Here is a 26154-nt window from a genome sequence, read left to right on the forward strand (position 1 = left end):
TGTTATGGTTGGGGGTCACCACAACATGAGGAGTTGTAGTAAAGGGTCGCGGCATTAGGAAGGTTGAGAACCACTGGAATAGAGGAAGCCAAGCCCAGGGAGGTTCCATGATCTCCTGGTTCATAGGTCAGTGCTCAACCATTGAGCAACACCAGCCAGGCAATGATGTGTATCTTTTAACATAGCAATTCTACTCTTAGGAATTTACCCTACAGATAATACTCACACAGGTACACAAGATTACATATTCAAGGGACAACACACAGGAACATACAATTATATGTACAAAGGTAATAGAATTTGTCTCAAAGCCTACCTTATAATAATAAGAAACTGAATTACCAATGTCCATTAATAAAATAAGAAGTAAGCTTATTTGTTTTATATCTATTTTGTTTGTCACATCTTACTTAAACATCTGAACTTTTTATAATAGCATGTATTACTTTTGTAATGGAAATAAATTTACACATAAAAATAAAAATATTGGACTAACGGCCATCATTTTGAAATCCTAACATATTAACACAAGAGTGGTGGTCCTGTCTTCTCTACTTTTAATTTCTAATCTCTTTTTCCCCCTCTTTTCCATTTTACTCTCTTCTTTTCCTTTTATCTTTTTTTGGGCTCTCGCTTCTTCTTTCCTTTATTGGTGTGAAATAAGGTCATGTTAATTTTAAGAAATGTTTCTTTTGGGTGTTTGTTCATTTATAATGCTTCTGTTCCACAGTGTCAAGTAGATAGAAAGCAATTGCCCACTGTACGGGATAGCTTTCTTCTTTTTGTGCAATTGAATCAATTGCTTTGAGGCAATTGATCTCAGAAAGTAGTGTTTTGATAAGACTCATCTGCTTGTAGCTGAGAGGGAGTGGGAAATGAAATTGGCCACCATCTGGGTCACTCCCCATCCATCCCAGAAACCCCCTTGCTGATAAGAGCTAGACGTTTACACACAGGAGGGATTTATAGAGGGTGCCATTCCTTTTGACTTTTGGGGACAAGCTCTAATTACCTTCCTGGTAATATGATCATCTGTTTCTGTGTCCTTGACTGCTTCTCACTCTACCATCATCATCCTCACTTTCATGTTTTATTTTGTCTTTTTCTTTGTGCCTGATCTGTGCCTTTTTTCCTTCCTATAATACATACACAGTAAATCAGATTCTCAATTCTTCAGAGCCCACTACTCATCTGACTTCCTCTCTGCTTCTATTCCTATTTCCCTGTATTTTACATTCACAGATCTATTTATTACTATTATTATTATTATTATTATTATTATTATTATTATTATCCTCACCTGATGATATGCTTAGAGGGAGGAAGGGAGAGAGAGAAACATTGATCTGACAGAGAAACATTGATCAGCTATCCTCCACACGCTCCCTAACCAGGGATCAAATCAGTAACTCAGGTATGTGAACTGACCAGGAATCAAACCACAGCCCTTCGCTGCAGGGACTACGCTCAATCAACTGAGCCACCCTGGCTGGGCCATAACACAGATCTTAACACATAATGCAGCATCTACCCAACTTTATATCCATTCCCTGTCTTCATTTTTTTCATCAGTTGGAATTTCTACCAGCCTTATGAATCCAATTCTTTAACATGGACCATCTTCATTTCATCTAAAATATTTTTTTCTCTTCTTTCTTGTTTTCTCATCTTCATTTAAATCACACAATACTGAGTGACCTTTGTTCCTTTCACCAAGGCCACTTTATTTTCATGAATCAAATATCCTTATAAATGACCCCTTTTTTTTCCTCTTTATAAAGCAAGATTTCTCAATCTTGACACTGTTGACATTTTATCCAAGTAATTCTTTGTTAGGACTCTACTGTGATTGTGGGATATTTATCATCATCCCTGCCCTCTACTCAATAGATCCACTGTAGTGTGCAGACATTGCCAAATGTCCCCTTGGGAAATAAAGTCAACCAAGCTGAGAACCATTGCTATAAAGCTTGCTAACAGATAAGGATACAATAAATTTGTTCATATTAAGTTTCTCTTGGAGTGAAAGTTACATAAAATAAAATGCACTTAGCAAATATACACAGATAAATTAATTTTGAAAAATATATACATCCATGTAACCAACATCCCAATCAATAAATATAACATTTTCATTGATCCAGAATGTTTTTTGTGCCCCTTCTAATCAACTTTCACACTTTTGCTCTGAGATAGCCACTAATATGATGTTTATATCTTTTGCCCATTTTTTTGGCTTCTTTGTCTTTTTATTACTGATTTATAATGTTTTTGTATATATTCTGGTTATGATTTCTTTGTCAGATATGTTATTGTGAATATTTTCTTCCACTCTGTAGCTTGCCTTTCTCATTTATTTATGTTGCCCTTTAAAAAATATATATTTGTATTGATTTCGGAGAGGAAGGGAGGAGAGAGAGATAGAAACATCAATGATGAAAGAGAATCATTGATTGGCTGCCTCCTGCATGCCTCCTACTGGGGATCAAGCTCACATGTGTCCCTGACTGGGAATCAAACTGTGACTTCCTGGTCCATAGATCGATGCTCAACCACTGAGCATGCTGGCCAGGCATTAATGCTGACCTTTGATGAGCACAAATATTTAGTTTTAATGCAGTCCAACTAATGTTTTCTTTTATCCTTTGTGTTTCGTCTGTTCTGAGAAGTCTTTCAACACTATAACTGTGAAGGTGTTATTTTCTATTTTTTAGAAGTTTATATCTTAACTCATTTATTTCTATAATCTACCATGAATTCATATTTTATTAAGGTTGGAATAAAAATGTTTTCCCAAATATATGTCTAGTTGTTCCAATATCATTTATTGACAAGAACTCTTTCACTCATTGGGTTGCCTTTCCCCACTGACTTGCACATGCCTTTATAGAAAATCTATTGACCATAGGTGTGCATGTCTGTTTCTGGACTTTATATTCTGAGATGTATTTTATGCACATAATCTAATTTGGTAAATGTTACATGAGTACTTAAAAAGAATGTGTATTCTGCACTAATTGGGTGTGGTATTTTGTAAATGTCAAGGTCAAATGGTTGGTAATATTGTTAAAATATTTTCCATTCTTAATGAGTTTTTCCATCTGGATGGTCTACAATTATTGACAGTGGGAGATTCAATCTCCAGCTTCCATTGTTCATTTGTCTATTTCTCTCTAGTTCTAGATTTTTGTTTGTTTGTTTTTGGTATTTTAAAACTCTATTAATGAGTATATGCACATTTAGGATTGTTATATCTTTTTGATGAATTTATTTTTTTATCATTATGGAATGACCCTCTTTGTCTCTTCTTTCTCAAAGTCTGTTTTATTTCATAACACTACACTAACACTAACTTTCTTATGCTTAGTGTTGGCATATCATATTTTCATTTTTTTCACTTTCAATTTATATGTCTTTTTTTATTGATTTCAGAGAGAGAGGAAGGGAGAGGGAGAGAGAGATTGAAATATCAATGATGAGAGAGAATCATTGATTGGCTGCCTCCTGCACACCCCTACTGGGGATCGAGCACACAGCCCAGGCATGTGCCCTTGACTGGAATCAAACCTGGAACCCTTCAGTCCACAGGCTGATGCTCTATCCATTGAGCCAAACTGGATAGGATGGAACGTATATGTCTTTACATTTAAAATGCATCTGTTATAAATTCCATATGGTTGAGTCTTGCTTTTTACTAAATCTGAAAGTCTCTGCTTTTCAGTTAAAATGTTTAATCCATTTCTATTTAACTAGAGGCCCAGTACATGAAAATTTGTGCACTCCTCTCACAGTCCTGGAGCCCTCAAGGGATGTCCTACTGACTGCTTAGGCCCAGAGAGTGGGCCTAAGCCACAGTCTGGCCTCCCTCTGCAGGAGGCGACCGGGCAGGTGATCAGGGGATGGTACCAGCAGGCATGCCTTCCACCCCCATTGCTCCTCCACTGCCATGGTTGCTGCTGCCTCCTGCCCCCCAACGCTGTCCCCTCCCTCAGCCTGCTGGCATGCGCCTTGGCTAGCCTGGCGCTGCCTGCTCACCAGCCCCACCACCAGCTCTCCTCCCCTTCCGACTGGTTGTTCTGTTGGGTTGATTTGCATATTATACTTTTATTATATAGGATTAGCTGGCTTTAGTCTACCATCTTGCTATTTGATTTCTATAATTCCCTCTATTTTGTGTGTGCCTTTATTGCTTTTTACCTACCTCCTTTGTGTTGATTAGGTTATTCTTTTAAATAATGGGACTCATTTCCTGCTCATTGGCATGTCTATTAAATTTTTATTATATACTAGATGATATGTTATAGAGACTGTATTATTTTATCTTCCTCTGAGTTATGTTATAGTAGCAGTTAAATTATTGGTAAATCATCTTGATTTTTGTGGAGTTGTGATTTTAGGTTTTGTCAAAGCAAATCTATTTCAATTTTGCCATTGGCTCTAGGGCATAATTCTTAGACTGGGTATATGGTTCTTACCTCTAATGTGAGTGACCCTTATGGAGTTTCAATGGAAACACACGGTGCTTATCAAGCTCTCTAACTTTGATGAAATTAAACCTTAAATTTTTCTCACCCTGGCCGGTTTGGCTCAGTGGATAGAGCATCGGCTTGTGGACTGAAGGGTCCCAGGTTCGATTCCGGACAAGGGCACGTACCTCAGTTGCAGGCTCCTTCCTGGGATGGGCCCTGGTCAGGACTCATACAGGAGGCAACCAATCAATGTGTTTCTCTCACCTCAATATTTCTCTGTCCACATTTGTAATACCTTAACTAATAAAAAAAATATATATATATATATATTTCTCTGTCTTTCCCTCTCTCTTCCAATCTCTTTAAAAAGCAATGAAAAAATATCCTCAGGTGAGGATTAAAAAAATAAACTTTTTCTCTCCAGAACTGGGCAGTTGCTGAAATCTCTGTTCAGCAATTTTAGCCCCCAATCTCTTGTTTTCCTTTAGATCAGTGATTCTCAACCTTGGCTGATTTCTGGGCTTCATCCTTCGGAAATTCTGTTTCTTTGTTACTAATGTTGTGGCCCCACCCCATAACAAAGAAACAGAATTTCCGGAGGGTGAGGCCCAGAAATCAGCATTTTAAAAAGATTCCCAGGTGATTCTAATGTGCAGCCAAGGTTGAGACCACTGCTTTAGATTCCTTTGCAATTTAGGACTCACCCAAAGATTGAGCAGACATTAGGGAAGTTTTCCTTGGCAGTTGCTTTCTTTCTGGGATTTCCAAGTGCTTTGATGCCCCAGAACTCTTACCTTTGTCTTGTCAACCCAGTAAGACTGCTGTACTCTGCTTGAGCTTATCCAGACACTCTAAGCAAACTGGGAAGCTGATTAAATGTGGATCTCACTGAGATCACTTGCCTTTTTTCAAGGGCCGTACTGCCTTCGGTTTCTACCTGTTTTTGTTGGTGTCCAGTGCCTTCCAAGAGTATGTTTTATATTTTTTCTAGAGTTATAACTGTTATCAGCAAAAGGATTAGTTTGATATGAGCAACTCTGCCATTATTGAATTTGTCACATTGTGTTTTAAATGAATGCTATCATTATTTGTCACATTAAATTTCAAATGAATGCTCTTCTAAGAATAATTACATTATAGCAGAAGGCAAAAGCAAATAACATATATTTTTTTGTAGGCTTTCTTGTACTAACATGCAGATGGAAAGGTAATTTTAGAGCAGTCAACAGTGCACCCATAAACAGCAATCTGCTCAGTGCAGAGGCTATACTAATTCATCCCCTAAAACATCTCCTATCTCCTGCTTCCATCTCCCTCTCATTGAAAGTTAACTTTCTTTTTCTCTAAATCAATAGCTTTCCACATTTACCGTATCTTTATTTTGTTTTATAATGCTTCATTCCCTCACAGCCACTGAATATTGCTTGGCCTAAGCATTTGATACAGTCCCCCTTTCTATCCTGCTATGATATACTTTAGTTTGTCACTTAGCATCCTTTACTTTGTTCTGCCTTTTCCAAATCACTAATTCATAGTCTTAAGTTCATTTATTTTTCATTCCAACACCAAGATGGAAAAGAAAAACAACAACGACCCAGTTCCCAGACCCATTCACCTGCTAATTGAGCTTGAAAAAGTTAAATATTTCTAGTCATAATTCCTGGCATCTTCCCACAACTTCTTTTTTTAAAATATATTTTTACTGATTTATTTATTTTTATTTTTTTAGAGAGAGAGAGGAAGGGAGACGGATAAACATGGATAAGGGGAACATCATGGATCGGCTGCCTCCTGCATGCCCCCTACTTGGGCTCGAGCCCATAATCCAGGCATGTGCCCTGACCAGGAATCAAACCAGTGACTATTGGTTCCTGGGTCAATGCTCAACCACTGAGCCACATAGGGCGGGCCCACACCTTCTTATGTACAGGAGTGAAGGAGCAGTATGAGAACCTGGCAGCATTCCTATATGGCTCTGCCATTAACCAGCACAATATTTTGGTTTACTCACTTTAGCCTCCATTTCCCTCTCTGTGAAATAAGGAAAACATCTGGGGACATAAAACCTACCACTCCCCATTTTAATATTTTACCAGCCTATTGAAATTACAGAGAAGCAAATCCCAAGTTAGCAGGCATTAGAGGGAGGAGAGACTGACTACCAAGTGAGTACTTGAAACTCTCCCATCTGCAAGAATTTAGGCACTATGGACTTAGAACGTGATAGGCGGACCTGGGGTGTAGTTTGAACTGCAAGGAGGCAGCTTAGGTAGAGAGATTTGTTGGTTGTTTTCCCCCCAGTGCTGCTCTGAGGCTCTTACTCAAGGCTTCGCCCTCTCTGTTGCTTTTTCTTGTCCCAATTCACCACAATTTCTTCCCCCATCCCCAAAACTTAACCTAATTTTTTCTTTTATTTGGTCCTGATTGTAAAACATCTATTCCACATAGTTGTTTGTATTTACCCAAGAAAGTTTTCAGTTCTTTAATATATAAAGCAAGTGATTCTATTGCTCAATAATCTTTCTTTAAAAATAAGAGAAATAAGATTAGATGAAAGATGATTTTTAATTCCTTCTGACTTATGCTTCCCTCTCTCAGTTTGTTTCCCATCCCCTTGATCAATATAAATAACCCCCGATTAAGAAAGGATTCCTGGAGTCTTAGTTAAACAAAAAACAGAATCAGTTAATCATTTCTAAAGGCCTTTCTCCTGTGACCTCTTCTTGGGTTGAAATTGAATGAAACTATGTAGCCTATGTATGTATTAAAATAAGTTTAGAACTATGTCTTTTATTTATTACTTAAAGCCTTCTGAAAATTATACCTAAGACAATAACTTGGAAAGCTACTTTGATGAGAGTAAAAACTGAGAAACAATAAATTCAACAGACCTCTGTTACAAAACCAGTGTCAGGGGAAAAGGTTAATTTTAAGGTTAATTTTCACAGTGATCTGTGTATAGCTAACCAAATGGCTAGAGGTAAAGAATTTTACAAGAGGCACCATATATATATAATGCACGTTGATCTTTAGTCATAAACAAGCAATCTGTTCTGAAGAGATAGAGAGAATGAAAAATTAAAGTAACTAAACAATTGCTTATATCATTCAGACATAACATCCTCTTCTCTACTTTGGGCTATTTTTTTCTCTTCAATAAAAGGAGCTTTTTCTTGACTCTGATTCGACTTTGACCTTGCCTTGTTTGTCTTTAAAGAATTATCTTGGAAAATAATTTTTATTATTTTATTCATAGCCTAAACGTAAGGGCTTTCTACTTTACCCTCAAAATGAGGGTTATAAAAGAGTTTTTGTCGTTTTATTATGTAAAAACATGATCTGTAGTATGCAAAATTCAAAGCACTTTTAACAGTTTTGATGTTAATTTGTTTTTATTGGTATGTTTTTGTAAAGTGCAAAGGGCATGGGTTTTACATTTAAGAACCAAGGTAATTTTGTTCATAGTAATTCTATTCCGTTCTCTTTCCTGTCTGCTCTCCTTTTCTTGTTTAAAATACAATGTGTTACAACTATAGTGAGGCAAATGATTCCTATCAAACCCATTGCTATTAAAACTCCTTTCAATATAAGATCATCTCTGGCAAGTACAGGAGCAGAGTTTGGAAGAATAAACAATGATGCCTGAGCAATATTAGATACGGCAGATTTTAAGGAGTTCTTATCTATTGTTCGTATTGCCACATAAATCCTGTGGCTTTCTTGTGTCTCTCCATCAGGTTGATGTTCAGGTCCATTTATGAAAAGCTTTGGTGAAAATGTAAATATCTCCTTGGTGCCAGCTGGTTGGGGATTTAGCTTTGATGTATTCACTAAAATGGCATTGTTAAAATCATCTTGAATATTCTGTAGACTTTTACTCATTCTTATTTCATAGCTATTAGCTGAAATGAAAAATATAAATGGGAAGGTTAAGTCATTCTGAGTAGGTTTTTTAATTTGGTACAAATGACTAATGAGAATAGCAACAAAAAGTCAAAATATCTAAGAACAAACATAACAAGAAATATACACATCAACAGAACTTTAATGCATTATCTAAGAACTAATATTAAAACCTAAACAAGAGGAAAGACATTGTTTTTTGAATAGTAAGATTCAGCATAATAAAGATAGTTTTCTCTTATTTTTTGAATTTTATAGGATTCTATTAATAGCGCCTCAAGTTTCTATTTTAACAAGCTTATTGCAAAGTTTTAATGGAAAATAAATAATCAAGATTGGCCATATGAAGTCTAAAAAATAGCAATGTTGAAGGACTAACCTTATCAGATATAAAAACACTATAATGCTTTAATAACTAAAAAATTGCAGTACTGGTACATGAATAGACATACCAAAAACAGGCCAAATACATTCAGGAATTTAGTGTATAAATAATAGAGATAGAATTCATTAATGGGGGAAATACAAATTTCTTGATAATGGTGGTGTGATAATTGGGTAAAAAGCTGGAAAAACAATGTGACCTATACTACAAACTTTTTCCTTTCAGGATAAATTCTGAAGTGATCAAAAAGTTTGATGTAAAAAATAAAAATATTAAGTATTTAGTAGATGACATGGATGAATTCCAGTTAATCTTGAGATGCGAGAGGCTCTTCTAATTAAAATACAAAATTCAGGAGACATAAACAAAAAATTGATATATTTGAGTACATAAAATGAAAAACTTCTGCATGGGGAAAAATTCCCACCTCTTAAGCAAAATATAAACATAAATGTTAAGTCACAAAAATATTTACTACTTAAATCAAATGGAAAGCTTAATTCTGGTAATAGCTGAGTGGCTTCTCTTGGACTAACTCTCCAGCAGATAACAGGTATGAACTCTGAAGAAAGGAAAAAAATCTACTGAAGCACTGGACTTGGATAAAAAGCAGATAGAAACCAGAGGAAAGATAACCTTTAAAAGAAGGGAACCAGACTGGAGATGATTTATATTTATGTAGCTTTTCTTCTGAGGGCACTTACCACTCAGCACATATAAATGACACTGATACAAAAAGCCACTATCTTATTGGGCTAAGAAGTGAGAGAACCAAGTATGGGATGACCAGACTGTTTGAAAATGGAAGGAGGCCCAGAAGGACGAGTTCAAAATATTCTCTCAGATCATTTGAAGACTCAATATTATGCATGTGTGGGCGAGACATCAAGGGCTCAAGGGAAAAGCAACAGCTGGAAGCTGAGAACTGAGCAGAGTTTTATGCTAATGCCCACCACAGGGGAGATACGAAGTATGGAGTATGAGTCTTGCCAAGTTAGAAAAATTGCAAAACTCTTCAGAAGAATATCGGATTCCAGAGTCTGTAGTTTGAAACCACATGTCTAATATATACCAAAAAATTACTAGCCAACAATTTGTGAAAAAAGAAAGAGGTGACAAAAGCACATATTTATGAGTTAAACGTTTACCTTCTTGCTAGTTGGTTTATTCATGGCTAGGTGGTTAAGTTTAGCATTGCTGATTGCTAAATCAGTTATGGCTGAGTGATCTCAGAAACTTAATCCAGCCATTCCCCCCAGGTATTTTTTGTGTTCTGAGGTTTTGTGTAACAAGTTTGAATCATCATGTTCATCAATAAGGTCTCTCTATTGGAGAAAAGTTCTCTCTATTCCCTTCTAATGTCCATTATGATATCAATTATAAAGTCTCACTTGGTTGTAGTTACTCTTTTCAAGCCATTAAAAACCAATAACTCCACATCTTCACTTTCTTTCTTCTCTTTTAACAGTGGTGTAGTCAAAACTATTGGGGGTTTTGAAAAAAAATGGTTCCTAGAAGTAATGGGAGTCTGAGCTCCTGTTTGTCTCTTTTGACACACTGCCATGCTTCTGAGGGCAGTTAGAAAAAGGGGAAATACTAGAGAGAAGGCATCACTCTTCCCTTTATTTATTTGTTTTTTGATATATTTTCATTGATTTCAAAGAGGAAGGGAGAGGGAGAGATAGATAGATACATCAATGATGAGAAAGAATCACTGATTGGCTGCCTCCTGCATGCCCCACACTGGGTATCTAGCCCACGACCTGAGCATGTGCCCTGACTGGGCATTGAACCATGACCTACTGATTCAGAGGTTGATGCTCAACCACTAAGCCACACCAGCTGGGCTCACTCTTATCTTTAAATAGAAATGGGATTGAGTGTTTGTGGCCCTTATGCCGAATAAGACACTAGAGAAGTTTCTAGCAATGCAAACTAGTAGCCCAGGGAACTTACTGGGCACACCTTCTCTTCCTTTTCTGATTTCATATGTATCATTTCATTTCTTATACACAATGTCTTATGAAATAGAGAGCTTTAGTCCTCTTTTCCATATAAGGAAACCGAGGCCAATAGAATTTAAGCAACCTGCCAAAGAGGAAACAGCCAAACCTAAGGTCAGAGTGGGAATGATTTTTTCCCCTTACATCTAAGTTACAGCTGTTTCCACTATGTAAGGGGCATGTCCATCCCACAGTTTCACTCCTTTCTTCTCTGGCAAGAACAGAGATTTTGATAAAAGAATAGAGGATAACCCTACAATATTGACTGTTTCTCAGCGGCACAGAATTATTTGTAATTGAGACTTTTCAGCAGTGTAGTAAACGGAGACTTATAAGCCAAAGAAAGATGGTCAAAGTTGGAAGCAAGACTGGCAAAGGTCCAAGGTGGTCACTATCATTGTCAGATATTGAACAAAACAAAACAAAACACCAGCAGTCAATAAAATTGGCTCCTTTAGGCTTCCAGAGGCATCAGGAAATAAACCATTTAATGTGTAATCAATGATAACCTTTTTTGTGTGTGTGATGGCAAAATGATTGGGAAGATTTTCTTTGAGAAAAGTTATTCCGTTGAATTACCATGGAGATCAAAAGATGAGGTAGGTGGGAGCCTGAATGCTGGAAAGTTAAAAAGGAACTTCATCAACATTCGCCGAAGCAATGGTAAGAAAGCCCGAGCCAGGGAACTGGTCCCAGCCTTCCCAACAAAACCATGGCCAGAAGTGGGAGAGGAAAATGTGCCAACTTTACACGACTTATGGAAATTATTGTCTTAAACCCATCTTCTAGATCTGAACAAGTAGTCACTATCCAATCTTCAGAAAACGAATTTCCTGCAGTCCATGCTGTGATACAGAATCTGTTTCTGCTGATAAGACCACCATTGCATGTGGTATTCATGTTTCCAGTCAAGGTTTCTGTTTGATTAGTGCTGGTCATTGTACGAAGGCCTCTCCAATCCTGGGGGAGCTGACACACTCTCATTCCTGGACTCCACGATATGAAGCCTTAGCAATAAAAAATTTTCATGACAACCCCCTGTCACTTTGTCATCTCTAAACTCCCGAAGTTATTCTTATTCAGTTAACACCTGATATAATTATTAGAAATGCCTCTTGGTAGAAAAATAGGTAATGAAACCAAGAAACCTACCCTGGCCCTGATCGAAGTCTTCTCCAGGCGCTGTCCAAGATAAAGTCACCTCCTCCTCCACCTGTACAGCTTCCAGGTCGAGGATTCTGCATGGTGGAAATGCGTCAGGGTGGGGGCCAGTTGGAACTCCCAGCACGGAAAAGGAGCCCCCTGAGCTTGTTCGGCTAAAGCCCCACTTTTGCTCCTCCTCACTCCTGCCCAGTGATTTTCTTGGGACATTCATCTGAATATTACCTGGGACACCGAAGAAAAGAATAGACAGAACAACAAATTACAACCTCCTGAATAGCTTGTTTTTGACAGATTGTTGATATTTTAAAACTTTTTTTCTTTACTACATTTTTAGAACAACTGAGTTTGTTTAGTCGACAATTCATTCATTCATCTATTCATTCATTCAATAACTATTTTGAGGGCATATCCTGTGCCAGTAATCATGGACAAAACAGTACCATATGGAATTTATTGTCATATTAGTAAACATATATTTACAAATTGTGATAAATGTAAGAAGGAAAAAAGGCAGGGTATTATAAAATAAAATGAAACAAAACAAGTATATAATTTACAGTGTTATCAAGGAAGTTATGTTTAAAGGTTTCCCAAAGTATGAGTATGTGTCAGCTGGGTAAAGAGTGGAGGTAAGAATATCCTAGGCTGAGGGAAGAGGTTGTATAAAAGTCTGAGGTGAAGAAGAGATATGCAGATTAGAAAAATTTAATTAAGGTGAGGAGGATAGTAGGCTGACATGAGACAGGAGAAAAGTTCATGCAGGACCTTGTGGGCCATGTAGTGGTTTTAGAGTTTAGTCTTTCATGCTGCAGAAGCAGAGCAGTAACATGATCACAGTTGTCCTCTAACACAGCGGTTCTCAACCTGTGGGTCGCGAACAATGAAAATACATCCTGCATATCAGATATTTACATTACGATTCATAACAGTAGCAAAATTACAGTTATGAAGTAGCAACGAAAATAATTTTATGGTTGGGGGTCACCACAACATGAGGAACTGTATTAAAGGGTCGTGGCATTAGGAAGGTTGAGAGTCTAACAGGTTCCTCTGGCTGCTCTCGGGGGAGAATGGATTCAAGCACAGCAAGTAAAGAGGCCACTGAGATAGCCATTGCCGACAGTCCAGACAAGAAAAGATGGCAGGTTGGGCTGGGCGAGAGCAGTGGAGAGGAGGCAAGAAGTAGGCAGTTTGAGGTGTATTTTGGAGATGAAATCAGCAAAAGCTGGTGGTAGATTTGAATCTTTCAAAAGAGAAAATTGGTGAACAACAACAACAAAAAGTACCTCCCAGTTTTTTAAAGTGAGTTACTTGGGCCCTGGCCAGTGTTGCTCAGTGGTTGCAGAGTTGGCCCACACACCCAAGGGTTGCAGGTTTGACTCAGTTTGGGGCCTATACCTGGGTTGCAGGTTCAATCTCTGACTCTGGTAGGGGCATGTGTGGGAGATAACCATCGGTGTGTCTCTCTCACATCTATGTTTCTCTCTCTCTCCCCCCTTCCCACCTCCCTCCTTTCTATTCTCTCTTTAAAAAAAAAATCAAAGGGAAAAATACCCTCGGGTGAGGATTAACAAAACAACAAAAAGAGTGAGCTACTTCGGAGGAGAAGCAGGCTAAAGTGAAGGGGACTAAAACTGTAAGTTTTACAAGGTTTGTGATTCCTGGAAAACATCTAATCGAAATGTCAGTCAGTTAGAGACGGATTGTAATCTCCCAAAGAGGTTTTAGCTGGATTTAATAATTTAGAAGTTATGAATTTGGAAGTTAGAGTCTTATAGATATTATTAAAGCTATATGGATTAATGAGGTTATCTAATAACAATTTCAACTATAATGATAAATTGCATTTATTGAGTGCCTGGCTTACCATGTGCCAGGCACTTTTCTAAGTATCTGATGTGTATCAAATATTTAATTTTCCCAGCAATGCTATGAGGAGGGTATAATTATTACCCCCATTTTTACCAATGATGAAACTGAAGTACACAGAAGCTAAGTAACTTGCCTTTCAAGTCACACAGCAAAGAATTCAGGAGCATAAGAGGTAATCAAGAGAGGGTCCTATCAGAGAAACAAGGGAATGACAAAGGAGAAATCAATCAGTTGTGTCAGATACTGCTAAAGTCAGGTAAAATGGGGATTGAACTGTGTCCTTCATATTTACCAGTAGGGAGGTTATTGGTGACTATGGCCAGAGCGAGGCCAGTGGAGTGATTTGAATAGGAGAGTGATTTGAATGAAGTCGTTGCAGTGAACAGAGTAGTAAATGGGAGGTGAGAAAGTATAGACAGCAGGTTTACTTCAAGGAACCTGACGATGGGGACTAGAAAGGTGGACAGTAGCTGAAGAGGGACCAACAAAAAATATTTTAATACGGGAAGTAATACATCATGCTTGTCTGCTGCTCAGAGGGATGAGTGGAGCACACACGAGGCAGAGCCAGCCCTTGGGGAGGAAGAAAGGAGTAGATGCTATTGTGTCTGGAGATTTAGTGGTGTAAACAGCAGCTTTCACTTTTCAGTGAGGTGTGTGCTCAAGGTCATCATCTGAAAATTAGCTGATAAAGTGAGTATTGTGTATGGCAGGCATGCCGAGGGAAACCTAACTTTCCTTTCTAGGCTATTAAGGGCCCATATGAAGGACACAGATAAAAACACAGTTGAATATTACATTTCTAATCTCACTGTACGTGAGATGATATTTTTATCCTGTCAGAGTATGAGTTTTAAAAAGATTCTCAGACCAGTCAGTAACCTGTAAACTCCTTGAGTGGAATCAAGTCTCATTCTACCTGCTATACCAAGATCCTAGGACTGAGCCTGTCACCTGGTAGGCCTTCAAAAATCTTTGATTCATAAATGAAAGAGGGTATTTCTATTTAGAAACGAAGTATTATATTTAGATACAAAATAATTCATTACAGCTGATAAAATACATGAAAAGTATTCATAAACATTATGCAGTTTTGAAAATAAAAGCACTTAGAAATGTTTCTGAGATTTATTTTCTAAAATAATGTAGTATATTTCTGTTTGTTATACTTTATTCACTGTTTCCTATCAGGAACTATAATAATGGTGTTGAAAAGATGTGAATCTTCTATTTATTTGGCCCTTTTATCTTGAAGGAAGACGTAGCATCTTCAGGAAGCACTCAGTTATTTGTAATATCCAAACTCTTGTTTTTTCAGGAACTCATTTCCTGTGTGGATTGTTTGTGTTATTTGCTTCCCTCTCTAACTGCTAACTACTAAGTGCCTCTTTCTCTTGCCTAAACCTCTGTAGAGGAAATGCAGGAGCTGGAACTGAGAAAACTCAATAAATCTCTTTATCTGTTAGTAATTCTGACGAAACAGTCCCAAGAAGGAGCTCAAAATAATGACTAAAATGGAGGTAGGAGACATCTGTGGTAATTACCTATTCCCTTCCTGTAATCTACTACCATGAATCTTTGAAGAGTAAAGAGATAGTCAACAACTTATGCACTGACTTAAGTATAAAGTTTTGAAATTCCATTTCTCTTTTTCTTTCACTTCTTTTCCTCTCCTCTCTCTCTCTCTCTCTCTCTCTCTCTCTCTCTCTCTCTCTCTCACACACACACACACACACACACACACACACACACACTCATCAGTTATATACATATTACATGATGTTACTCAAATAGCAGTGCTAATGATTCTTACCGTTGATTATGTAACCTGGTACATACATAGCATGACTCCCTGGAAAAGAGTGGAGGCCTAGGGCGCTTATGCTGGGAGAGTGATTGACATGAACTTTCAAGCTATATCTACCATTTACAGCAAAGGAGAAAAAATACCTCGAGTAAATTCCATCACTTTTTATAACATCAGCACCTGTAGGTATATAAAAAAACTCAATGTCAACATGTCATCACAGCTGAATACTAATATTTAATTAAATCATTAAGAAATAAGAGTCCTGCCCTAGTGGTTTGGCTCAACGGATCGAGCGCTGGCCTGCGGACTGAACGATGTGGGTCAAGGGCACATGTCCAGGTTGTGGGCTCGATCCCCAGTGGAGGGGGGAGGAGGGCAAGGAGGAGGGGTGGAGGGTGGGGGGCGTGCAACAGGCAGCCCTGGTCAATGATTCTCTCTCATCATTGATGTTTCTATCTCTCTTTCTCCCTCTCCCTTCCTTTCTGAAATCAATAAAAATATGTTTAAGAAAAGAAATAAGATTCACTCCCCTTATGACCATAGTAATGGTCATAACTATTTTTGATATTATCAGGTGATTAAAAATCTAATGGCTCCATAATTTCTCCCTGTGGTTCCTTAACCTATGGAAAATTATTTTCTAAAGGTAAATGAGTTGTACCTGCTTCAGTGCTAAGAAAGCATTTAATTATCACCTTTAGAGCTCTCCTTCCTATCCCTGAATAGTACTAGTTTCCCACAGAAACCAAGCATAGTTTAAAGCTTGTTTACAGTCATAGATCCTTTTAAGATAAAAGTGATCTGTTCCCAGGAAATTAATATGCATGCCCACATGCATATGTTCACATAATTTCAAGGAGTTTATGAATATCCTTGAAGCCCTGATTAAAAAAAAATATTCCTGATGGAAAAAAATACTTGTAGTTGATTTTTTAAAGGGTGAAAGCATTTAACTTTTTCATTAGAGGGCACATGGAACTGCTGTTCTGATTGGGAGGGGCTCACTGACTTGGCGTTTGACAGGGTTTGGTTCCACCCAGTGCTGCCTTGCTTCAGGAGACATGCCGAAAGCTTGGCCCGCGCTCGACTTTTCTCCTTTTGTATGGAACCTCAGGGAGCAGTTCGGTTCCAAACCAAGTCCAGGACTGAATGGCAGGAAGGCTTAGACTGCAGCGCAGCCGGGAGGTACAGCTCAGCCCAAGTGCAGATCACAGTCCCTGTGCAAGTGTAGTGGCCACGCTGGTCAAGCAGCTTGTCCTGTTCCCATACCTCACACCCAGCCTGCCCTCTGGCTTTGCATCTTCACTGAAGTGAGTGTCCTAGAGTCCCTACGGCAGAGGACGGGCTGCTCCTCAGCACGAGAAAAGGAAGAATATTTTCAATTAAAATAAAAAGTGCTGAGCAACTTATGATCATAGTAGGTTTAGAAATTGTTTTGTGTACTGACTAGTGATTTAATGCTGAATAAAGTCTATCGTTGTTGAGAAATGATCATGGAAAATTTCTCTAAGCCGTGGCTTATTTATCGATTTCATTTAGCACAGAAATACCACTTCCAATATAAAAATAAGTACTAGACAATACATGTGTGCTAAGGAAAAAAAATCTAAATTGACACTTTAATGCCTACATAATCTTTTTTCATTGTTTCTTTCATTAGAGTATAAATTTAGACATCAAACAAAATGGTTCCAGGGAATAAAGATTAAAGCCTATTGAGTCTATTCAAGTGATCTTTCCTAAGATAACGTTCTCCTGGAGGCCAGCCTGCAGGCTGGGCAAAGTGGGAACATTCTGCAAAGTGCAGTTTTGGACTCCATACAAAAAATGAAAGGTGTGGCCAAGGGTAAGCAATCAAGGGTATGCAAGGTCCTTCGGATCCATTCCAATGGACAAAACAAGAGGACTTCTCTGAGGTAGACTTGAACTAAAATCCTTTAAATGAATGTTTGTTTCATAAATGGCATACAAGATTGCCATGGCAACATATTAATGGGTATTCTCTGAAACAATAGAGGGAAGGAAAATGATTTTATCAGTAGATCATACACTTTGGGGTTACTAACATAGACTTTGAGGCCCATTGTCATTCTGAGAATTTAGTTTAGGAAAAAAGAAAAACCAGAACAGGAAAGATAAAACAGCCAAGGAGTTTGTTTTCAGAGGTCAGAAAAGTTCATCAGGAAGAGCCCCAGATGCTGCCGTTTGCCAGCTGGATGTCGTGCCGTCTGTGTGTGAGGAGGAAGCTCTGAACCCTCCCCGTGCGGAGTGAGTGCTTTAAAGTCGGGTTTTGTTTTGCTTTACTGTAATTTACTGAGATTTCCCCAGCAGTGGCAAAATCTCCATCTGGATTCCACTAGACTTGCTGGCTTGGCCTTCTTGTGACCAAATCACACGTGCAAAAGGCACTGGCCATGCCCTCTTATTGACCCGGCTACTTGGCTAAAGAAAGTCCAGGGTAATCTTGTGGGTCACAAGTTCAAATGGCAATTTTCTCTTCGCTATTGGGTTCAAGGAGAGAAAAACGGGTTCACTGTCATTGCATCCCCCTTCTTGGGTTTCCGTTTGCTCTTTTAATTGCTCAGTCTGATGAGTTCAGTGAACAGTGAAGCTGGTGAGTCTTGGCGGAATGTGGGCATGTCACAGGAGCACAGGACCTGCTCCCGTGTGGCCTCACTGAGTGTGGCCAGCGTCACTGGGCAGGTGGAAGCCAAGACCTAGCGACTCTCCCACCAGTTCGATCACGCACAGACACTGCAGAGCTTCACGGATATTCTCTTTTCCAAGTTCACGTTCGCTTTCCTTGTGCACCTGTAACCTGTAGCTACTTGTGTATCAGTGATGCTATGAGAATTTGAGAACCTCACAAGACTTGGTGAGCAAAATGATTGAACTGAAAGAATATTGAAGATGAGCTTGATAAGGATGCTGCAGCATCACAGCAGCTCTGGAGCACATGAAGAATGACATGACATTGCTTGTTACCTGCTCCATCATCAAGAAGTTTCAGCGTGATGGGCTCTTCAGTCTCCGACTCAATAGAAGCAGTTACAGTGGCGTTGAGGATGGGGTAAAACCCCTTCCTCACATTGGCATAGATCATCACAGGGTGGGGAAAGGAGGTGCTGTCTTTTTCTACAAAGGCCTCCACAGTAGCAGGAGGCTTGGCCGAGTGGGAGGCACGAGAGGTCACTGTCACTTTCAAGGACTGAAGAGAATGGTGGGTATTGTTCAGTGCATAAGTCCAGGGTCCGGGCTGCAAAACAAAGGGGTTCTGCTTTGTCAGGTGTGAAGAAAAAGGTAAACCCTTCATTTTAAACCATAAATCTAGGCACCTAGAGTTTTTTGTTCTTATCTTATTGATGTTGCATTTTCTAAAATACCACAAAAGAATGTCAGGAATAGTAATATTACTTAAAATTCAGTATTTACATGGCTCTCACAGCACAACCCAGTTACATTGCTCGGCACCTCTTTAAGGAATTAAAGAGGTGGAGAATACATCTTGAGTCATATTTTAGAAAATGATAACAGTGTTTCAAAGCTTTAAAATACTTTGCAAATATTAATCTGAGCCCCTTCATCCAAAAGGATAGTCAATGTTTTTATTCCTTTTATGTAAGGGAGAAAATTACAGTAAATTAAGCAGACAATTGTGATTTACGTGGATAACCTTTCCTAAAGGCAATAGTAACCTCCCTTTCCTCCACTTCCCCCAAACCCTCAACATACCCCAAAATCTCAAGCAACAAAGCTCACATACACTATTAGGGATGAAGAAAAGGAATACTCTTTTTAATTGGTCAGGATGCTATAACATCTTTGTTCAGTACCTTATAAAAATATTGCTAAATGTCATCCTATTTTGCTTGTCTAAACTACGGGGGCGGGGGAGCCATACAAAATAATGTCTGAAAAAAAAAAGCTTAAACTGCAATGTAGCAGAAATTTGTTCTTTTGATTAAACTGTACATAAATCCTCCTTTTCCTCTCTTTCCCGCTGCTGCTCCTTAAACCCTGGAAGTAGGAGAAGAAACACAATCGAGCAGGAGGAACAAGAGAGGAAACAGTGGGTTGGGGTGTGACTGTGACTCAGTGTGGAAAGGTAAGACGCCACCACACCTTACCCAGCCTTCTTTGTGAGATCCACCTGCTTTACCATTTTCCAGTGAAGTCACATTTCAGGCATCAAGATCATCTATATCTATCTACCTACCTATCTCTATTGTAATTATAAAATTAGTAACAGATACATAGCAGGAAACTTCACATCAGAAACTACTCTTTGGGTGTAATAAGTGCGTCCCTATAAGCCTTATAGGGCACCTCATCCAGACTAAGACGTCAGGCAAAGGCAGCGAAAGGTAGGTAAAGTGTTCCTGGCCCTTGTGCACAGGTGTGTACGAACATGATGAGTTTGAAGAAAAGTTAAGTAGAAACAGAGCACAGGATTTTGGGAGAAGGGTTAAGAGATAAATTTGGGCAGAAGCCGGAAGATGAAGGGCTTGGTATATAAAAGTAACCACATGGGTTTTATCCTGAGACCACCAAAGATTTTTGAATAGGAGGCAGGTTTGACCTGGGTAGTGCTTCAATGCCGAAGGATCACCTGATAGAGAGATAAATGCTAGCCTAGAGGCAGGGAGGCTGGGGGAGGGAGAGTCACCAGTTAGGAGGGGAGACTGCATTCAGTTAGTGCAAGAGTAATTGTGGTCAATTCACCAACCTGCTTAGAACCTTTAGTGGTTTCCCTTTACCTTTAGAATTCAAACTTCTACTCCCTTTACTGTCTTGCGGAGCCCCCTCCTGTTTATCTGTCTGGTTTCATCACCCCCTCCACTTTCCTCCCCCTAAATACACATCTTACATGCTACTCAGTAGCTCATCCATATTGAACCACTTGTAGTTCCACAAAGAGCCATATTCCTTTTCTCTGAGGCTCCCTGTGTGCTGTTCCCTCTGCTCAGAATGTCATTCACACCTTTGTCCCCTTTATCCTCCATATTCCCATTTTTATATTTTCACTTCGGGAAGCATTCTCCCACCCCCACACCCCGTCCCATCTGCATATCCCTCCTGTATGTCTGAGAACCCTGATCTTGTTCATGTCATGGCATTTTATTATGAAGCACCTAAAACAAGACTCAACACATAGGAGGTGCTCAAAAATATGTATTGCATGTATTCATAATATCAATTCTAAGTAGAGGGTTTTTCTATGTGCACAGACAAGTCTGTCTATGTAGATTTTGTAAAGAAGGAAGTAAGCAAAAATATTTTTACTGCATACATACTAATTTCCTTTGTTAAAGTTTTGAACATACATTAATTGTTCCCCTTAAAATTTTAGCATTCACAAAATGCCCTCATAAATTTAAAGTAAAATTTTTCTATCTCAGAATAGGATTTCCTTTACACAATGCATTTAATTATGTGATTCAACTGAAAGTGTTTTACTCGACTAAATGTTGTCATTATGAACAAGCTCAGAACACCTACCTGAGCAGTTCCTGGAATCCAGAGGTGAGCAGTCTTCAAAGCTTGATTGATGGTAAAGTTATGTGTGTAGTATTTTCTCCCATTAGGTTCAAACAGTTCAATGTCAGGGGGCCCACTGGTCTGCCATGTGACTAGAAAGGTAGTATCATTGCCCATACTGTTATCCACAGTCACGGTGCTTTTCAATTGATGGTGAGGTTTAACATTCTCACCCATACTTTCAAGCTGTTCAAAAGAATACATATATAAATGAAGGTTTCTAGTGTATGCATAATCATTCCATCTTTTTCTTTTGTGACAAAAATGAATAGTAAAAAATAATCACTTAATTCTGACATGTATTATATTTACATAAATCATTTTTCATGTAAAAATGTATTGCCAAAGCAAAATATAGTATATTATATAAGTATAGTAGATATAAAATATTTTGTTACAGTTAATACAAGTGTCACACAACAGCATTTAATCATTGTGTATTCACAATGGATACAAGTTTATAAATAACTGAAAAATTATACTTATTCAATAAATACATTAGTAACACTGTAAAATTCTCAAACTTGGAAAGCATATAAACTTTTTTTGGTGGATGACAGCAGAGACATTGTGGACTATTTGCTAAAATTAGTTTAACAAGTGTTTGTGAACTGCTGGCCTCTATACCATATTCTGTGCTGGGCCCTGAGCTCTTGGAGGAGCTTAGATGTGGTTTCTGCTCACAGTCTAGTGGGGCTAATGACAAAAGCAAGTGGGGAGAGGTGGCCAAATTTGGAAACATAAGTTTGATTTGAGCCATATGAATAATAACTTTTTAACACATTTGTTTTTATTTGATACTAGAGGCCCGGTGCACAAATTCGTGCACAGATGGTGTCCAGCCAACCAGCACCCATCAGGGCCAATAGGGCTGAGAGGGTCAGGGGGAAGGGCCCTGGGCAGTTGGCAGGCTGGCCCCACCCCCTGGTCAAACTCCAGTAGAACTCCCAGTAGAGGGGACAATTTGCATATTACCCTTTTATTATATAGGATTATCAAAAAGGAAATCACAGGTGGAAGATCATTCAGAAAGCTAATTGTAGTCTAATATATATTGTCATTTATAATTCACCTTTCTTCACTTCTCTTTAAAAAAATTTTTTTTTATTGTTGACAGTATTACAGATAACCCCCAACACCCTTTCCCTTTTACACTTCTAATCATGGGATGATGGTTATTGCCTCTACTGTGTACATATAATTATGTTAAAATTTTTCTAGGAATAATTTACAGACTTCATTGTTCCTGTGAAGCCATTAACTTGGCAGGTTCACTTACCATCTGTGAGGAAACAGCAGATGCAATTTTGTTCAGTTATGTTCAAAATATCTTTAAACTACTTAGAAGAAAAATTTGGGCCCTTTTAAAAATTAGCTTGATTAGAGGATGCTTTTGTGAACAAAATCAAATAAACTGTGGTTGTTAAAAAGATATTTAGGAATTTTTAGAATTTAATGGAATAGTTGATACTTTTTATATGCGAGAGGAACTTCAAAGAAGTTTTTGGATAAGCTAAAGTAAAATGGATTCTGATTTATGGAAAGTTATTATGGAACTGAAACTAAATACATGATTTTTAATTTTTCTTCTGGGCCTTACCTCCACTGCATTCCCATCCTCACCCCCATTTTGAGCTATGAGGAAGGAGCAAGTTCTGCTTATAGAACTTGAAAAGCAATTACAGAAAATGACTCCTAGGGCTGAGAAGTACGGACATCAGGTAGAAATGAAGCCTGGCTCTGGTGATGCCAGGAAGCTCATTACATATTCAAATAAGGTGAATGAGGCAATGAACCCAATTCATCTATTTTCCCTGTCCCCCTCCTCCTCCCCCCGCCAGCTGTAAGTATAACATTGAGGAGATTCTGACCTGAATACATTGTTGAAAAATGTCTCCAGTTCCCGAGGAAATTCTACTGAAAGCATCAATCATGCTATTGGAGGTTGATTTATCTGGAACAAAGAACTTTAAACCTCCTGAAATACATGATTTGGATGTTAACTCTTAAAATGTACAACAGAATACAAAACTAAAATTTAGGCCGTTTCCAACAGCTTTTCTTTGCATAAGGGGGTTGGTTCGGGAGAGCTAGAGCAGTGCTTGGTTTGCTTTGCATGGCGCCCTCACAATCACATAGTGAGCCGCAGAAAGCGGTGGTTTGGTCTCTTCTGTCCACAGATGTATTAGGAGGGTCTAGAACTCTACTCTGTACATGGTAAAAACTCAATAAATACATGTTTATTAGTCTTATAATGAATATAATTCCTGGATAATCTAGGTTAATTGTGACCTATACTGCTATATATTTACATTTACATTTTGAAAACATTTTCAAAAGTAATTCAGTAAAACTTAACTTTCAGTTTTCTAGTCAGCATACCCATTTTTATTGAATATAAGAATGTAAGATAAGATTATTCTGTGCCTCATTTAGAAAAAGACATATGGCTTACAATATAATATGTGTCTTTATCATAGAAGTCAGTGCATTTCATCTTAAACATATTTTTAGTTCCATGATCATACATGCTCAATCTAGTTTAACAAAGAAATTATAAAAAATATTTTCACTGGATGAGTATAATTGTCACCTTCCAAGTAAAATGGAAAAAAATATTCAGCAAAATTTAGGCAACTTTTAGCAACGATTTGTGTGTATTTTTCCTTAAGAAAGCGGTTTGCATTTTTTTCAATTCAGCCATCTATTCTGTTGGCATAATCTGGTGTTACTGTTAAAGCATAATCTAAGCTTTGAATATTCAAATTGAAAGGAAGTGCTTTAAGACATAAGTTTTTAGGAATTTATTTACCTGTAAGATGTGAAAGTTCCTCCAGGTTTTTGTCCGCAGATGCACCCAGGGCAATGGTGTGAATGGTTGAACCACTGCTGAGCACAGTGAGTAAGCAGTTGCTGATATGCTCATCATGTCCACTGGTCACTAATATCAGCACAGAGCCGTAGGCTTTTCCATTCAGTTTTTCAGCCACCTGAACATGGAGTATTGGTCATTCGGAAGGAAATGTAATTCAAATTGTCTTATTGAGGAGAAAAATTCATCCTGAAATTCCCCACCAGTGGGCCTATGCCTCTCTGAGGTCCTCTGTAGCTCCTGCCCTCCATGCCCATCCCATTTAGTCCTCACCACCCCATCCTACACACCCTTGCCCGTGTGCTCGTGCTCAGGGACTCTTTCTGTTCCAGTCACCATGATGTGCCACTAGTTCAAAATAGAGTGCCCCATGGAGGATATGAGGGAACTTGACCGTGTGAGATCTGGCCTTTGAGAGCCAGGGAGTGACCAATAGGGCCCTAGAACAGTGGTTCTCAACTATGGCTCACATTAGAATCAGATGGGGAGCTTTAACATTTTTAGTGGCCAGGCTACACCCCTGATCAATTAAATCAGACTCTGGAGATGAGACCTAGGCATCAGGATTTAATTCCCAAATGATTTCAATGGGCAGCCAAGGTTGAGCAACATTTGCCTATAGGCAGCAACAATGGCAATTGATGTGTCTTGCTTGATACCAGATGTTTGATTGATGGCTGCATCCCAGATGCTGAATCCAAACTTATGCTAATTTAAAAGAACTCTAACATTCCTGAAACATGTCTCTGTTCTTGAGTTGTATATGCTTGAAGTCTGGTATGACTGCAGGCAGGACCAGATAGGCTGATTTTGACTAGAAAACCCAAGGGTAAGATTGACCACTGCTAGGATAGTCCCAGAATTGACAGGGACAGTTTCAGCAAGTGTCCAGATGATGCTGAAGTCTCCCCATCTGGGCCATTCTTTTCATTGATTCATTCCTCCCTTCAATAAGCAGTTATTAAGCAACTATTGCATGTCAGGTACTTTGTTAGGCACAGGGAATACAATGGTGAACAAGACATGGTTCCTGACCTTAACGATGAGCCATCATTGCTCTCCAATAGTGAGGCTGTATGACCACATTGTAACAGATTGCCCCAAATTGGATAAAAAAATGAAGGAAAGGAATGTGATAGTGATCCCAGACTTGGGGTACTGTACCTCAAATCCCCTCTTAAGCCCTGAGCAGATGCTGGTCTCTGGGTCAGCTGACACAGTGGCAGGCAGATGTGAAACCAGCAGCTTTCGGTCGTCATCACTGTTAATTTGGTGTAGCTGGGCTCTGATCTCTCCTTTGCTGTTGAAACCGACAATGCCCACAAAGGTATGACTTTCAACAATCTGCATCAAGTACAATTCTGCCGCTTGCTGCAGTCGAAGGAGCCTGTCAGCCTATGTCCCCAAAAGGAGGAAAGGTAACAACATTTGGTTGGTAAACAAAAGTATGATTAAGCTACCTAATAAGCAAAGGTCTCTGCTAATCTTTTAGAGTTTTGATTTGCAAGTTTTTTGAGTGGTAACTCCAGGCTCAAAAACGGATGCTTTTCTGGGAGAAGAGAGTAGTTTGGGATTCTGTCCCTGACAAACTGTTCATAGTTACCACTCTCTCAGAATACACATCCTCACCATTTCTCTCCAACTCAGAATTCTTTTAAAACTCAGCTGTTTCTTTTAAAATTCAATCTGGGTAAGATAAAATATTGCAAAGAAGTGGAGAGTGGCACTCAGAAGTATCTATCCTGGCACTAACTTCTATTATAGTGTTCATCTTAGGCTGGGCACATCATCTGTAAAGTGGGAATCCTATATAATAAAAGGGGAATATGCAAACTGACCCTAACAGCAGAAGGACTGGGAATGACTGGTCACTATGACACACACTGACCACCAGGGGGCAGACGCTCAATGTAGGAGCTGCCCCCTGGTGGTCAGGGCGCTATCACATGGGAGGAGCTCTGTTCAGCCACAAGCCAGGCTGATGGCTGCCAGTGCAGCGGTGGTGGTGGGAGCCTCTCCTGCCTCCTCAGCAGCGCTAAGGATGTCCGACTGCAGCTTAGGTCTGCTCCCCCCCCCCCCAGTGCACAAATTTTTGTGCACCGGGCCTCTAGTCTATACTAATAAAAGGGTAATATGCT

General features: G+C 38.9%; 2 protein-coding genes across 3 annotated transcripts in view; one reads left to right on the forward strand and one right to left on the reverse strand.

Annotated features, from left to right (window-relative positions):
- ODF2L (outer dense fiber of sperm tails 2 like) overlaps nt 1-26154 on the forward strand; it is a 355423-nt gene that overhangs the window by 247637 nt on the left and 81632 nt on the right. Inside the window, exons 8-11 of one of the 2 annotated variants that reach the window (XM_081086489.1) lie at nt 13469-13560; nt 15209-15316; nt 17770-17874; nt 19631-19711. The gene's annotated coding sequence lies outside the window, so the exon portion shown is untranslated. The other variant, XM_081086488.1, reaches the window with a different exon arrangement.
- The window catches only part of CLCA2 (chloride channel accessory 2), a gene marked incomplete at both ends in the record, with an annotated part of 42022 nt that continues 23796 nt past the window's right edge, over nt 7929-26154 (reverse strand). Inside the window, 8 exon segments of the mRNA XM_081086483.1 lie at nt 7929-8371; nt 11913-12146; nt 15610-15783; nt 18592-18862; nt 21106-21330; nt 23016-23122; nt 23957-24134; nt 25181-25411. Coding sequence (XP_080942609.1) covers nt 7929-8371; nt 11913-12146; nt 15610-15783; nt 18592-18862; nt 21106-21330; nt 23016-23122; nt 23957-24134; nt 25181-25411 — 1863 coding nt within the window.

This window comes from Myotis nattereri, assembly GCF_964212035.1.
Source record: "Myotis nattereri genome assembly, chromosome: 3".
Lineage (NCBI taxonomy): Eukaryota > Metazoa > Chordata > Mammalia > Chiroptera > Vespertilionidae > Myotis > Myotis nattereri.